General features: G+C 38.6%; 2 protein-coding genes across 2 annotated transcripts; one reads left to right on the top strand and one right to left on the bottom strand.

Annotated features, from left to right (window-relative positions):
• The first annotated feature begins 916 nt into the window (after positions 1–916).
• ndufs7 (NADH:ubiquinone oxidoreductase core subunit S7) lies at positions 917–5,688 on the top strand. Its single transcript, XM_020612011.1, has 8 exons — positions 917–1,012; positions 1,932–1,968; positions 2,594–2,665; positions 2,788–2,908; positions 4,285–4,464; positions 4,812–4,858; positions 5,268–5,356; positions 5,510–5,688. Exons 1-8 carry the CDS (start codon positions 997–999, stop codon positions 5,605–5,607), a joined length of 660 nt encoding a protein of 219 aa, XP_020467667.1. The 5' UTR covers positions 917–996; the 3' UTR covers positions 5,608–5,688.
• Positions 5,689–7,434: 1,746 nt separating this feature from the next.
• Positions 7,435–12,233, bottom strand: gamt (guanidinoacetate N-methyltransferase). The gene is made up of 6 exons (XM_020612010.1): positions 11,833–12,233; positions 9,998–10,143; positions 9,797–9,860; positions 9,375–9,442; positions 8,916–9,026; positions 7,435–7,697 (listed from the first exon to the last, which is right to left on the bottom strand). Exons 1-6 carry the CDS (start codon positions 12,008–12,010, stop codon positions 7,557–7,559), a joined length of 708 nt encoding a protein of 235 aa, XP_020467666.1. The 5' UTR covers positions 12,011–12,233; the 3' UTR covers positions 7,435–7,556.
• Positions 12,234–16,656: the final 4,423 nt, after the last annotated feature.

Below are 16,656 nucleotides of genomic sequence, written 5' to 3'. Positions count from 1 at the left end.
TTTTTCATTTTTCAAAATTCTTTATGCATGTGAGTTTAAAGTCAGAATTCTAAGAAAAAAATTCAGGACTCAAATACATTTTGTACAGTAGCACTAATCCTCTACCGTATACCTGGGTACTGTTCATCTTAATTTTTTTAAATATTTTATTTTCATTATAGAGAGTTTTTAAACATCAATTCAAAATTCTTTATTCACATTTTTTGTTGTTGTTTTATTGTTCAGAATTTGGACCTTGACTCTGCAATAAAGTTTCTATCTATCTATCACATAAAAATAATCTAATTTTTCACTGTACAGCTCATAAAGTGCAGACTGTGAAGGTGTCACCACTGGAGGACAGTAAACAGCTTGAATCAGAATCAGTTTTAATGGCCAGGCGCGTCGAACACGAGGAATTGGACTGTGGTACAGTGGCTATACATGTGCATGAGCAATGTTTTTCTGTAGGCAACGAGTAGACAAGATAAGACTGGGAGGAAAAAAAGTGCACTCAAGAAAAAGGAATGTGCATTAGGAAAATAAAACAGAAAAATAAAGTACTTATAAATATACAATAAACACACTCATATTAATGTGAAGTATACTATACATATTTTTATTCTTGTATGTATGGGGGAAACTTAAAATATAATAATAATAATAATGTCACTTTAGATAGTCATATTGGGTATTGGAGAAAAGGATTTTATTATAAATTTTTTCATTCAATACAATTTTATTTGACCTTTAAAATGAACACAAAGAAAGGAGTTGATCGGATTTAATGCACTGCCAGGTTGATCTATATGGCTCCTGGTGGTCCTTTTGTTTTCAAAACTAATAGGGTACTACTACTACCACCACCAATAGTAATAATAATAAGAAGAAGAATAATAGCATTAGTATTAGTAGCCTACTTATTACTATATATAAAGCGGTTTTAATGTTACCACAGCGCACTCTGTAGCTCGAGCAACAACACCGGAAGCAGTTTGACGTAATCGTAATATAAACATGGCGGCGTTGGTTGGTGAGTAATGTTTTGACTGAAATGACACGCTTTTAATAAACATTGCTGTGTTTAGGCTTATGTTATTCTGGTTGTTTCAGCATTAGGCACATAAAAGTGCCCTCTACTCAGTGGTATGACTGTGTCGGTTACGGGATATGTAACTTGTAGTGAATGCACACTGACCTTGCTCTGTCTGCGTTAGCATGGTGGCTAAGCAGGTTAGCTAGCAGTAGAGCTTGCATGAACTCCATTTAAGGCGCAAGCTAACATTAGCGGGTGGTTACACACAGAATAACTCGTGTGTCTTATTTAAACTACTTAGTGTCTGTCACTTGATTATATTTTTTTACTGTTGTTGGACCAGTACAGCCGGTGTGTCGCTAGCCCCTCCAATGCTTGGCGTCAGCTGTGTATGGATTGTCAAACGCTTTATGAAACTCTGCAAGTACAGGATTCAGACATGTATCTGCGAACAGTTATGCGACGTATAAAGTGCTAGGAGGAACTTTACACTGGATACAACAAACAGCACCGCATGCCGTAAAATATCAGTCTCTAGTTTGGAAAATGTAAAACGGTCTCTCTCTTGACTTTTCTTCATAACTAAAATTTAAAACTGCAAATATTTAGGTTGAGTCTGGGCTATTCCTACATTCAGAGTTTATGGCTTCATAGTGTCTGACTGCTCCCATTCTGTTGTTTGGGTGGTTTTGCCACATACAATGCAGTAGTGTTTGGCCTAGGTTTCAATGGAGTCGCTGTGTGTGTTTGATTGTATCTCATAAAGTTGCTGGTGCTACTTGTAAGCACAGTTTGGTGGATGGTAATCAGCTACATTGACAATACTACATTCAGCATGAATACATGTGGAATTCTTACAAAATGCCAGTATCATCTTTATACTTTTTTAAGTCTGTTTAATGATTTTTTTTTTCAGTCCCTCGCCTGGCCATGTTTGGCTCTTTATCAACAAGGTAAGAACCATCTAATCTTCTTCCTTGTTTCAAAATCTAATTTAATCTCTCACTGGTTGGATTTGCTTTTCATGCTTGCTTTTTAATTCAGTCATATGAAAAGCCCAGCTAGCTGAAATTGGAGCCAAACCTAAAATATGGTTCTATAACATTAATAAAACATATATGGTTCTTTTCACATTCAACGCATGCATCAGCACATCTGAATTTTATTTTGTTAACTTTTGCCAATTCTCAGTTACTTTGTTGAGGTCAGATGATCTTCCATTGAAGAATATGAAGAAAATAGCAGGATGAAACAATCTTCACTCAAAAGCAGACTGAAACATTTGCACTTTCCCCTCAGTCAGTTTAATTTTTTAAAGCATCAGCAAGTTTAGGAGTTAAAATCAGAATTCTCTACAGTGAATTCTGTCCATCACACCCAAAATCATAAAATGATTAAAATTCACATTAATGTTACACTGTTGTCCTCTTGTAGAACTGACTGTTATATTTGATTCTTTTGCTGACTGTTTTTAACACGTGGATATTCTGTGATAATGATTTGTTTGTTCCTTGCTGGGACTTTTTAATTTTTTTTATTATTGTTATTTCTCCCTTTGACCTGTGCTACATCCAATAGGCCCATTACATTTTTTGCTGGTCAACAGAAGAGTCTGCATAGTAGTGCAAAAAATGAGAATGCAAGCCCAAGGTGAGTTTATTTTAAAAAAGACTTATTTATTAAAAATATCTTGGTGTAACTATCAGAATGAACAACAGACACCCTATAATCTCTTTGCACATTGTACTCTCGCTTCCCTCCTTCTGTTGCAGTGTGGTTCCAGTCAAGGACAAGAGCACAGCAGTGGCAGCAGCCAAACCAGCATCTGTACCCAGTAGCAGGGGGGAGTATGTTATCACTAAGCTGGATGACCTGGTTAACTGGGCACGCAGGGTGAGTAGATGAGATGCTGTTGGCTGTGTTGGTATCCAGCATGTGTTGAATAGATTACATCCTCATTTCTCCCACTGAGAATGAGATAATTTAATCCCAGGTCACAAACTTTGATATACAGCCAAGTACTCTGCCAGTTCTATTTATGTCACCCAATATCAGAAATCACAAAATTGCCTTAGGGGTATTACAATCTGTACAGCATATAACACCCTCTGTCCTTGGATTTTTGAAAAACTCCTCCTTCAAAAAAAACGCTTGAGCCTGGAAAAAACAGTAAGAACTCCCCCAGAAGAGCAACAGAGGAGAGATCAGATAAATAAGCAGTAGATGCAGAATAGAGAACAGCAGATTTACATCATGGACAACCAGAATGATAAAAGTGTCAACAGGGTGTAAACACAGTATATGAAGAATATGACATGACCTCTCCACCATGAAGACATGGAAAGAGAAGAGACTATGCATATACACAAGAACCAAAACCTATGTTGTTCACGCATAGGAGAAAGGAAGTAAAAACACATAAGGGGAGGGAGAAACAAGGGCAAACATTAACATAGGGAGACAGAGAGCACAAGGCTCCTGGATGTGATTCATTTCACTGTGTGAGATTTTAGACTGCTAATTTAAAATGCCCCATGATTGGTGGTGTTGCCTTTTGTAAATGGATTTCTGTGTCTTTACATACATACATTTACTACTGTTTCTCCTTCAAGACTGTTAGCTGGTAAAATATCACATAACTGCTCACTTGCTTCAGTTTTTGCTCTGTGTTCACCAGCAGTTACAAAAACTATTTCTTATATAAAATGTTTTATGGTGCAGGTTGACTGTTATTTACACCAGCAATTAAGGCAGTAATAATAAAGGCAGCCACTCAAGTGAATAATTTGAAATACCCTTGAACAGTCTGTCAGGTGTGAGAGAGGTCTGAAAGTAACAAATGCTAAGTTTTAAGGGCAGAAAAAGTCAAACTGTGAGGCAAAAAACAGGCCAAAGTTGTTGCCTACAAAGTACAGTTGTAAAACAGAGACAGCATGGGAAGCCTGTTTGAGAGCGAACTCTCGTCAGCACCGGCTCATAGGCTGTTATGGGGTATTTGCTTAACAACAACATAAAGTCTGAATAAAACCGTGTGTGGTCCTCATGAGCTTCATGGAACTGTTATTTCCTACTGGGCTGTTGTTATTTTACAGTCTAGCAAATGTCAGCAGAGGGAGTAATGTCAGTATGTACATATAATTCTGCCTCTTGAATCTGATATTATGGTGCATCTCTAGCCTACATGTGCTCGCTGCTCATCTTGTGCCATAAGTAGCTGTCTGCTCTGTTAGTTTTATTGGCTAATCACTGCTGTGTAACCCTCCCCCCAGAGCTCTTTGTGGCCTATGACGTTTGGTCTGGCGTGCTGTGCAGTGGAGATGATGCACATGGCAGCGCCCCGTTATGACATGGACCGTTTCGGAGTCGTGTTCAGAGCAAGTCCTCGACAGTCTGATGTCATGATCGTGGCAGGAACACTGACCAATAAGATGGCTCCAGCTCTGCGGAAGGTGAGAGGAGGGACTGTGCTGCAGCAGTAATGGCTGGTGCAGTTCTATAACTCTCCAAATATCAACTCCGTCTCAAGTTTGATTCAGGTCTGTGAAAAGGAGGAAAAAATGAAGGGAAGATTAGAATTTTCTGCACTGAGGTAGACTGTCATTTGGAAGTGCTCTTGCTTGTAGATGTTTGTGTTTGGGAGTGCCGAGAACAGTATAGCTGTGTTAATGCTGGCGGGATTATGACCAGCCTGTCGGCGGACTGGTAGACTGGCAGGGAACCTTCCACCTGCTGAAAGGACAGATGAGGTCTTAGTCAAATGTTATATAAGAGCTAAACGACTACTTTTCTCCAACAGGTGTATGACCAGATGCCTGAGCCCAGATATGTCATTTCCATGGGAAGGTAATTAACCTCCTGAAGAGGTTTACGTTACTGACATTGTGCCGCGCTCTTCCTCAGTAAATCTTGAATTGTTTCAGCACCTGTCACTCATCTTGTTATCTGTATTCTGTCCTGCATCTGTAAAGTCCCCACAGGTGTTCTGATACTAACAGTTGCTGTTTCTGGCTGTTAAGCTGAGCCGTGATGTTGTTGATTCTGCTTTTGTCCAGAGTTCTTAATCTTACTGTTGTATGGCCACAAGCCTTAGGTTGAAAACCACATTGTGTCTTTTATTGTGGTCATGGTTGCACATCTTTTGCACTTATATAGGTGTATAATTGCTGTCTGTACAGGTTTAGGGGCAGGTTTTAAACCTATGCTTTTAATTATTATAATAATCAGAAGTGTTATCATAAATTTGTTCTTCTAGCTGTGCTAATGGAGGAGGCTACTACCACTACTCCTATTCTGTCGTCAGAGGCTGCGACCGAATCGTACCAGTGGACATTTATGTTCCAGGTAAGCTTTAGTGCCAATGTGGAAGAGATTCAGTCTAAAACATTTTATATATCACATTAAAAATACTGTTCATTAAACTTAGAACATCTCAAACATGCACTATTTGGCCAAAGGTATGTGGACGCCTTGTCTCTGTTTCTTGTCTGTCCCCAGGTTGTCCCCCCACCGCAGAGGCTCTCCTCTACGGGGTTTTACAGCTACAGAGGAAAATCAAACGTGAAAAGAAGTTACGGATCTGGTATCGGAAGTGAATGTGCTATGTGTATATGTGGTATGTACCGTATGTAGAGCTGAAGGAACTATCTTCAATAAAATCCTTGTTGTAATTTACAGACAGTTCAGTGAGACTTATTTTCAATCAAACACAGCAGTGGCCTGCTCAGTTTTTCTGTTTCTTTAGATCAGTATTAATATCTAGAAAGTGTCTGTGTAACAAGCTGAAATGTATAAATAGGTTTACACTTCTTTTAGAATTTAAACCACATTTTAAATTCATATTTTCTCAAGTAGCCATATGCATTATTTTTCTAATTTTAAACATGAACATTTCTGTCAAATATACAATATTTTAAATATCATTTTTAATAGACAGAGCTTGAAATGAAGCTGTATTATCTGTTGTCAAATTAATGTTGAGACCACCAAAGTCAGGTCTGAGCCACTAGGTGGCTCCTGTGATCACCAGCTCTGACCTGCACTGTCCTGTGTCCGCACATCAGTGGTTAGAAGAACTTTGAGTGTTAAGTCTGAGGTCATTGTTTCAGAGTACTGTGCAAACCTAGAAATATAATGGTAGGTTCTGTGGTTTGAGGTGGCTTTCTGTGAACAAGGCTGTGTGAAAATGTGTGTTAACAGAATCACAGGCTCGGCTTTAATACACACAACAGCATGAACATGTGCCATTATTTAAAAGTCAAGCAGGCAAAAACTGAATGGAGCGGAATAGACAGATATCTGCCTTAAAGGGGGGAAACGTGTGTCCCAGTGTCGCAACAGAAAATAATAAGCGTATCAATTAGTACATCAATAAATCACTTATTTGCATCACACCTACAGGTTACTGGACTAAGTAGAAGTATTGTAACTTACGAGTCCAATCTTATAGGTGTTGCTACAACTAACTGTTGCTACTATCAATTAGCTAATCAATTTTTCAATTTGTCAGTTAATTGTTTTGTTCAAAAAAGTGAAAAATGGCTATTATAGTTTCCCAAAGCACAAGGAGGCATCTTCACATTCCTTGCTTAATTTGGCAAGAGTCCAAACCCCAAATAAATTCATTTTAATATTTTATATCACAAAGAAAACCAAAAACTCCACACATTTGAGCAGCTGAAACAAGAATTTTGGTATTGTTTAAAAATATGTATATACTGATCAACTAGTTTTTTTCAGTCCTGGTGTTCAGATCTTGTCTTCGTCTATATCAAGTTTTTTTTTTGCCTCTTCATGTTTCTTTAAAATCTTTGACTAACTCCTTAAAATACAAGAGTCATGTGCTCCTGATTCAGCACTAGGATCTGCCAGCTGCTGTAGTTTCCCACCTGGCTACAGCCAGGTGTTGCATCATATATACTATGATAAATGTGTCCTTGCCAGGCGATATCTTATTCCCACATGTTCAGCTAATGTGCAGGGTTATCTATAGACTTAAACCACACTGTATATGGAACTCTGCTTGCATTAAATCTAAGTGTTCTCAGATTTTCAACAGTTTTAGGAGGACACTCCAAAAAAGTTTTCCCTTAAATGTTCATACTGTTAAATTGTAAAACCTGCATATTAAACTTGACATTCATGTATCTACGGTTTGGTCTAAAACTGGTTACGCATGGCAAAAAAACATGCTGGGTGATGGAAGACCTAAAACAGCTGAGACTCAGTTGGGTGAAAATGCATAAAGGTGGTTTCATTTGTTTTCAGTCAATCAGTGCATAGACACAACACAGTCGCCTGGGAGGGCGCCGTGTTGACAGTAAGACCTAAACTCAGATTGGTCTAGAAACAGCCTGAGCTTCTGAAATGGAAACTGCTTCACAAAAGAAATGGATGTCAAAATAAATACAGGCACATGTAAACAGAGGGATGGGCTTGGGTTTATTGAAATGTGGCGGACAGTGAAACAGAATGAGGTCAGTGGGGTCAGGTCAAAAGGCACATTTGAATAAAAAAAAAAAAGCTAAAGTAGTGTCTGTAGACTTTACTCTTTGAGGATGGAGGGAGTGATCATCTTATTGAAGGAATAGTATTTGCATTCGCTGGGTGGTACAATGTCCATTGTGGTGGTGCTAATCTTCTCCTTCTTAAAGCCAGCTTGAAGAAGATGAGGCACCTGAGTCTCCTAAAAATCATTAACAGACAGACATGGTAAGTGTGAAGCAACACATAGTTTTACAACTGGTTAATATTAACAAAGTTATCTCAGCCCACAACTTTGGTTGCACGCAACTCAACCCTGTGATAAATGCTGCCTTGACAAAAATCTCTCAAATACTCGAGTCTAAGCAATCATGATGATGAAGCACATGAACAATCTTGTGTTGACTCACAGGTGTCCACAACTACAGTTCAACTGATATCAGTTGTCTCGGTGTTCAGTAACTTGACTGTTTACCTTTATCACCACACAGTTCAATGTGGCAGGATCTGGGTGAGCTTTGCTGTAGACGTCCAGTATTTATGATGTTCTGATCACTGGGTCCTGCCTCATGACAGGCGACACCATTCTGTAGTCCTAACCTGCTCACCTAATGTCTTTTTTTAAAATCTGCTGTTTATTCTGACTTGATTGGCAGTTTCATTTGAATGCCAGGGTCCGCTCAGCAGTCCAGCTGTTATCCTTCCTTTTCAAGATCCACTAGTCCTACTGGTATTTTCCAGTTAAATGAGAAAATTACCACCCTCTGAAAAAAAATAATATGACTTAGCCTGTGTTGCATTTGCTTAGGTTAAGCTACAGTGACTGGCCCAGCTGCCTTGTTCTGCAAAATACTTTATTTACTGCACAGGCCACTAAAACCTACACAAAATAATGACAATCTTGAGGTTTGCAAGTCTTTAAAGAGATCAGACAAGCAACAGCATACAGCTTATGACGGACTTCAGTTATAATTTCGGCCTTGTGATGCACTGTGTTTTCAGGATTTGATGTGAATGTTATTTCTTTCTTTCACAAAATAGCGACTGCAAAAACATTTGTTGAAGTAGTCTCTTGGTTCTACACAATGTGAAGTTTGAGCAGATACTAAGTATGTAACATCTTTGTCACAGTGACAAAGTGACAAAATGATTCCAAAAAGTCAAAATGCATAGTAAAAGACACTGGATGGTGTTTTTTTGTGTGTGACTTTGATGGACTGTCTTCATTCATTTCAGACAAGAGATGTTAAAGCTACCCATAGCTGCAAACTAAACTGTAAACGGTGGTGAGACAGTAGTGACTTTACACTTTCTACAAACTTTCTGTTGCATTGCTGAAGTATGAAATGTAACTAAGAAGAGATAGCAATGCAGTGGCACAAATATTGAAGTCCCTCAGGGGCTAATGAAGGTGACCAACCTCAAACATCCTTTCAATGTTGTCGTATTTGGTCTTGAGCAGCTCGCCCCAGGAGGTCAAGTTGCAGTAGGTGAGGACACCGCCGGCCTTCAGCAGCCTGTGAGCGTGGCCCTGCAGAAAAACACACACCAGCAAATCTGTCAGGCCTTCAACCCTATCAGCATGTAACTTAATGAAGACAAACATGCTTCACTGTAAGTGACGCCAGTGAAGCATTTATCAGTTATACAGTATCTGCACTGTGTGAGCTTTCAAAACTACAGTCTGACAGTTAAGACTGAAGCCACTGTTTTTACATTTGAGGTATTGTTATGGTATATTGATACATGTTTTGTACTTTCTTTAATCTAATTTTTCATGCAAACTATTCAGCGATTATCCTGCTGCAGAATTTTACTCTTTTCAGGGTACCTCCTCTGTGTAACTTCCTGGTGTGACATGTGAATGTGAACCACCTACCTTAATGAAGTCAAACTGGTGGGTATGCCATGTCTCCTCTGACAGAGGGTATGTGTCATACAGGATACCTGCGAGGGGTGACACAGTGTAAGCAGTGTACATACAGTACAATGAAGTTAGTCAATAACTCTTCCACAGAGGTTTTATGTCTTTTCATCCTTCAAGCACTGGAATGTGCAAGTGGCTTGGGCCCTATCCATAGAATATGGATGATACGGTACACTGTGTTGCAGCATTCAATAATTTGAACTGCACATTCAAGTCAGAGTGTGGTGAACTCCGCCTGATCAAAATTTCTAGTCTGACCATGTTTTATTATTTTCTCAAAACTGTAAACCCAGAGTTGTGCATCAAACACAACAGTGAGCTGAATATTATCCACAAATGGCCAAAGATCCCCAGTGTCTGGGTTGATTTCATACCATTGAAGTGGTTGTCTGGCAGGGTGGGAACAACGTGCTCCCACAGGCCCTTCAGAGGGACGACCTGCAGAGACAACTCATCAGCATCTTCACAATTAAGAAAAAAAAAATCTCAAAACTAGACCTGCAAACATTCATACCAGGGTCCAACAAATGTGTCTATGATAACTCAACACAGGTTGACAATACTGGCCTGCTGACCTTATGGGGCTGAGACTTGGCCCAGTTCTCAAGTCTGGTGAAGACACCGTCATTGCACTCAATGATCCAATGCTCCTCAATCGGGAAAGACTCAATTTTAGTGGCGGCGATGGCCATACCAAAACCAATCTCCAGAACCCGACCGCCTAGCAGACAGAACACATCAAAACTGAAAGTGAAGCGTTCCAGTATTTCAGTGTGAGAATATCTCTCTCAACTGTGTAATATGAGCCAGGGAGTCTGATGTGTTTCACTTGTTTGGTAACCATACTGCTGAAAGCTGAAAAAAACTTAGAAGCCTCTTTAATGAGAGGTGAAACGTCTTCGACCTACAAATCAAGTTTTTTTCAGCTTACTATGACCTGGATGACTGAGAACCTGCACAGACAAACTGCTGAAAGTCTATGAAACACCTCTGTGACATTTTTGTCCAACAAAAGTACAGTTTCTGGCATCCAGTTTGCCAGTGGTTTAAGGCACATCAATATAACTGTAACAACATGGGTTTAATTACAGCTAGACATACCTGCCTCTGTACAGTGTTACTAATAAAATGACTATATGCCACCAAAACAAAAGAAAACAGTGTTGTGTTCCACCAAAGTGAATCGTTCTGTTGTCCTAGTTGACTCCATTGAAACATGTTGTTTTATGGCACATTAACACAATAATAGGATTACTTTAGAGCCCTTACCCTTACTGGCAGTATTAGTGCACACTCTCTCTCTTGAAAGACAAGCTCTATGATCCAGTGATTTATTACTGTTTGGTTTCAGTTTTCTCCCTCTGTTGGGTGTCGAGGTAAAGACAGTTGGTTGTAGCATGTGGCTGGACAGAAAGGCCACAGGGTTTCATTTACTTGCAGAGAAGCATATAAATAGATGGAGTAAATGCTATTTGTTGTTGCTTGACATCTGGTGATGTTTAGGCATACTATAATCATAGGTCATAGTAGCATTCTAATGTTCATATTTTAACTTTGTTAATTTGTAAATATAATACAGACAAAAAAATCTGTGACATTTCACAGGTAAAACATTGTAATTCTGTAAAGGAACTTGCAAAAACTGACCTTCAGTTTTGACAAAGGCTGTCTGACATCAAATTAACAGTTTAATCATTCCAGATTCAATACGAGTGGCATTTCCTACCCTAACAATGTGCACATTGTTTTAAACTAATTTTTAATTTGCACGTTATAGTACATAAAAGCAATTTTTTTGGCACATTTGATCCCTTCCCACATGTCCAAGGGTGTGTGGCTCAGTCTATTTTCACACTGAGCTAAGAACAGATGAGCTGCTTCCCCCTGCACATTTGCTGGACAGTCCCTGTGAGTATAGTAACAGCTGCTGTAGTGCTCACTGAGCTCTCTCATGTGTCCTCAAGATCATTTACCAAAAGTTAAGTAAGCCCAGTCTGTGCAAAAATTACCCTGCTACAAACCGGCACTGACACACAATGTGTGATTATTTAACTTCTATGAAAATCAGTTGAATTGTTTTTCAAACTTATAAAAACAGGCCTCTGTAGACAGTTAAAATCAGTGATTTATTAACCCTTTAACCTTTTTAAGATATACATTTTCAACTCTTCACTGGACAAACTAAATGTTTGTGAACCTATTAAAACTATAAACGATCATTTATGACCATAAATTACATTGAATTATCTTTGGAAACACTCAAAAACGTGTCACCTTCACAAAACGCCGATTTGAGATACTACTGAGGCTGCATTAAAAACTTTGTTTCTATTGTCCGATTATACTCATCAAGTCAACATAGTGTCCGATAATGGAATCCCGTTGGCGTCAAATTTTAAGTCACTTTTACCTTTTGAGGCTGCAACGGTGGCCAGGGAGTGCATGTACGGTGTCTCCCAGCGCTCCATTACGGGTTTGCCCATGATCTGGAGGTGTGTATCGGCTTCATTGTAGCCAGCGCTAGCGTCCTCCCAGTGTGCCTTGCAGTCCTCTCCCTTGGAGAATATGGGCTGAGCGGAGGTGGTCATTTTATTTTGTTACGCAAGAGGCAGTGGTTGTTGTTTGGTTCTGGTAAACAGTTTGTCAGACCCTGTCTCCACTCAGAAGAGGGTGAAAGACAGGAGGCGGCATTTTATATCGGGCTCAGAAGCGCTGACACTGCGGAAGTTTCACTACAGGTCAGACGGGACTGGTCCGTCCGGTCACAGCGGAACCCAAGATCCTCTGTGAACGAGATGGTTCACTCAGTCGTAAATAGCTGGCTCACTTTACCACCATCTGGGTTTTTTTCTAGTATCATCCAATTTGTAATATCGTTCGATTTTCTAGTATCTTTATTGCAAGAAAGTTTTACACGTAGGGGAGATGCAACATTATATTCAAAGTTGTCTTTTATGTTGTTTTGCCTTTTGTTGTTTTGTATATTAACTTTATTAGGGTTGAAGGAAGGAAGTAATGAATTTCTCTTGGCTCCCAGTTCAAACTGTTAAATGGTTATATATTTGAAAAACCATATTGATACCAACAAACAAACAAAACTCCATTTCACTGGACTTCATTGCTAAGTAACAATGTTTTTCACATGATCGTTCATGAAATATCTAAATTTAAAACGTTGTTCCTGTAATTCTGCTCACACCAACAGGTATAATTGCATTGATTTCATCCTTGCTTCTTGCTATTATAGTGTCAGTTTTTTGTTTCCCACTATCGTTGAACTTAGCACTAGACATATTTGAATTGGAAAAAAAAAATGTTTTTTAGATGTGGGCAGCAATTCAGAGCTCTAAATCAGACTATAGACAGTAAGCTCCTGGATTAGTTATAGTACATGGTATAGACATGTCTGAAGTTATTAAATTGGTTGGTGGTTATTCATGAAACAGATGCTTGGTTTAGTGGGTGGCTTAGTGAAAGGGCACCAGGAGAAGGAGAGAATGGATGCACAAGCAACTGGTTTGTCGATGCACACAGCTGGGGTGCATCCCGATGATTACTTTTCCTCCTTATTTAAACCTCTGGCAGACGCTCTGTCTTTGCCGGAACATTATCAATGTATTGCGCAACCTAGATGGGGTAGAATGCTACACTGACAGACTCTGTGCGGTTTTGGCTTGACTCTACCACATAACCTACGCTATTCCCACTACGCCACACATTTTTGATTTATCTTCGGAGCATTACTACATGTTATGGACAATACTTACCCTGTTTCCTACCGTTAGTTTGTGTGTGTACCTGTTCGTCCTGGTCTCCTTAGTTGTCCTTCCCTGGTTGTAAGTATTACGCACCCTGTTATGTTGTTACTTTGTTGTTGTTTTTTTTTCCAATAAACCCCCTTTTTGCACTAGCACCTGGGTCAGCAATCTTGAGTCCAACCCCTAGTTCTCCCTCACCCCCCTGGTGAGGGGGACTAACCATAACAGGGACCTCATCATTCAGTCAGAAAATATTCAAAACATGTGGGGACAAAGGTTTCCTCTTTGTCTGGATAGAAGTCATTTAGTACCTTTCACTTCAGTTCAGTATAATTACAACTGTCTTTTAAGAAACAGAAGCCATCACTTCCTGTTTGGGGTAGAATCCAAATTATTTATGCGGTACTCAGAATTTGGTGCAGAGTGAGAGCTCTGTGTTTTTTCTGCTCTCTGAGACAGCTGAAATCAGACATAGCTCAGGATCTTACTCACACGTACATTGGCTCATATTATATAATCAAATCTGATCAACTTGATATGAAGCAGCTTAGTAAAAGCATTCACACTCATAATTCTGTTTGTCTACTCCTCTAATTTTTGTTTTTTTTTTTCAAATTACAAATTCTAAAGGCAAATATATGCTTTAGTTCAAAAGTTCAAACTGGCTTGCAAATGTGTCTTTTTTTAAGTCCACAGCAGTTTTTTTTGTCCTGTGCAAAAAATATTGTATCCCCTTCTTTTTACAAACACAACTGCTGCAAGTAGTCTTCTGATGATTGTATTGGGATGCATGTGCAATGATTATTCCTGTTGGCCTATTAAAGATCCATTGGTGTTACTTAACATAAGTATTAAGTGTGATAAAGTATGATAAATTTACAAGTGATTGTCACAAGCACTGCAGATATCTATAGTGTACTGTAGTAGTATAATTGTCATAATAGCTTTTGAAATGCAACAAAGCGAGTTAGCACCAAGACATGATAGATTAATGTAGAAATAACAAAGATATGCTAATAGCATTTAGAGTTGAATCATTTATTTGGTTAACAGTGCTATAATATTTCAGTAATGTTTACATTTTCCTCTTATACCGTATTGCTAGGGACCAGTTTTGCTTCAGTTGATGTGTTTTAAGGTTTTCCAGCACATCTCATCTTTAGAAATCTTCAGAAGGACATAGACAGCATGCGCTTTTTCATACCCCCACATTTATTTGTCAAAACAATATAAGAGTGGTTGCTTTATTACTGTACATTACCTGTTTGATCACAGGGCTCCTGCTTTGTGTTTTCACTGTTTTGTCACTGACATTTAATGTGCTGCTGCTGTCTGTATTTCTCCATCAGGCTCAAACTAGGTAAGGTAAGATAAGGTAGGACTTTAATGATCCCACAATAAACACAAATTCCTGTGTTCCAGCAGCAATAGAGAGCAAGTAACAAAACACCATAAGAACAAACTACAAACTAAATGTTACGTCCAGCTATCAGAGTCAAAGGCCAGAAGATGGACTGTCTTCCTCAGGTCAGACAGATAGTGTCTAATTTCATTATCAGTCAGTGCACAGGCCCCTTGTGTATTTTATTCACATCCAGCAAATTTCATCACAACACAAAAATTTCCCAGAATGTAATATGACTTTCATATGACTTTCTGTCATCTTGTAAAAGGTTAGAGAAACCTGTGAATAGTTAGGATATGAGCCTTTCATAAAGAAATATACATTTGAGGTGCAAATCAGTACTATCATCTGGAGTTGATTCCTTTTCACTAAGAAGTCAACTCCAGCCCCACCTACTCTCATTTAATCTCTTTTAATATCTTGTCTTCACTGCTCTCTGTCTTACCAATGAGCCGTTTGAAAAGATTATGGGATGTTATACTGCACTAGGCACTGGATTAGGTTTTTCAGAAATGTTGCTCTCGATTTTTTGATTTTTTTTTTAGTGTAAATCTTCACTTCTGTGAACAGCATGAATAAACTAGTTCAGCATAAACCTCAGAGAGCACATCTCAAATCCTGGACATAGTAAACCGTACCCTCAGAAACTACAAGATGTAACTGAGTAAAAGAAATTCTCTTTGAGGGCATGAACTCATTCTGTAAATCTCAGAAGTTAAATCCAGCATCTGGTATGGTAAGCCTGAAGTTTCTCTGTAGCTAACTAGAGCCAAACAGTGACATGCCTGTGACAAACTGCAGGTTTGCATAACCCATATGGAACCAATAACATTTTGGCAAATATGGGATTTTACTGATTCCCAGGTTGTTGTGTTGCACCACTGAGTATTGGAGGGAAATTTGCTTGGTTGCTGTTTTGCCCATAAAAGAAAGATGGCGCTGTTCTTTCACTGCCAAAAGGTTTAGGCAATGTCAGTCTGCAGCTTTCTGATATCATGAAAATGATCTTAGATGCATGATGAAAGATTGACTTACATGGCACTCTTTGCATGAAGACTGTAGCACGGTAAACCTGCCATTGGTCAGCTACCTTGGGGTATGAACTGAACTGCAGATAGAATAGTATATTTGTGTTTAATATTGTTCATGAGTACTCACAAATAAAATAAACGTATTTGCAATATCTGCTCAATATAAATTGACACTTCTAATTACCGATTGATGATCATAAATCAAAAGCCATTCTAACATAACCAGGATTTAAAAAACCAGTAAAACCAGGAATAGTTGCTGAAAATGAGAACATGAGGTAATTACACCATTGTGACATTGCCTTCTCCTCTTCCTGCTCTATTTTGACACTTTCTTAACAAAATTTGTCCCATTTCTTCTGAACCAATTTCCTCTGAGACACATGATCAAGCTGTTTTTGTCACATACAGTACCTGTTTTGATGGGCTTCATTCCCTGTGGAGAATATTTCAATATTATAAATCTTGACATACTGATGTGACCTCATTTTGTCCTCCAAAAATGGTATTAGAGAGATAAATAGAAACAAGAACATCTGCCAGAGAAAACCATTACACAGAGTAAGAAGGTGAATTTCAATCTGACATTCATGTTCCCACTGGGAGCTCTGTGGAACCTCAGGGAATAAAATGGATATCTGTGCTTTTATTATCAATGAGCTATTTGGTTATTTCATATCATGGACTACATGTTCGACTTTGCATATGCTTTAAAACATACTGCAGCAAAATACATGGTATGGATGTGATCAAAGTTTTAACAATTAAATAGAACACAAGTATTTTTATATTAACAGATATTTTGAAAGTTTGAAAGTATGTTATGTATAAAATAACAGAGTTGTGCTTATGTATAGTAGACTTCTTGAGTAAAGTTACTTCCATTACTGGAATTACTCTTTTTTTTTCCACTTGCAGATAGAAGAGTTCATTGGGTGTAGCTGGTAAGGTAGAAATGTGTTGTTCACTGTACTCATGGTCATAGTTTTTGTACATATTGTAATTTTTAAGATATTTTGTGTGAAAATGAAACAACTGTT

Source organism: Monopterus albus, unplaced genomic scaffold, assembly GCF_001952655.1.
Source record: "Monopterus albus unplaced genomic scaffold, M_albus_1.0 scaffold120.1, whole genome shotgun sequence".
Taxonomy (NCBI): Eukaryota; Metazoa; Chordata; class Actinopteri; order Synbranchiformes; family Synbranchidae; genus Monopterus; species Monopterus albus.
This window is presented reverse-complemented; position numbering and strand designations above follow the sequence as displayed.

Coding starts and splice junctions, on each gene's coding strand:
- ndufs7 (XM_020612011.1), top strand. Junction 1,969..2,593: donor TTTGGCTCTTTATCAACAAG/GTAAGAACCATC, acceptor TACATCCAATAG/GCCCATTACATTTTTTGCTG. Junction 2,909..4,284: donor TGGTTAACTGGGCACGCAGG/GTGAGTAGATGA, acceptor CCCTCCCCCCAG/AGCTCTTTGTGGCCTATGAC.
- gamt (XM_020612010.1), bottom strand. CDS start 12,010: ATGACCACCTCCGCTCAGCCCATATTCTCCAAGGGAGAGGACTGCAAG. Junction 10,144..11,832: donor CACCGTTGCAGCCTCAAAAG/GTAAAAGTGACT, acceptor TCTGTCTGCTAG/GCGGTCGGGTTCTGGAGATT. Junction 9,443..9,796: donor GCCAGACAACCACTTCAATG/GTATGAAATCAA, acceptor CACCCCTCGCAG/GTATCCTGTATGACACATAC.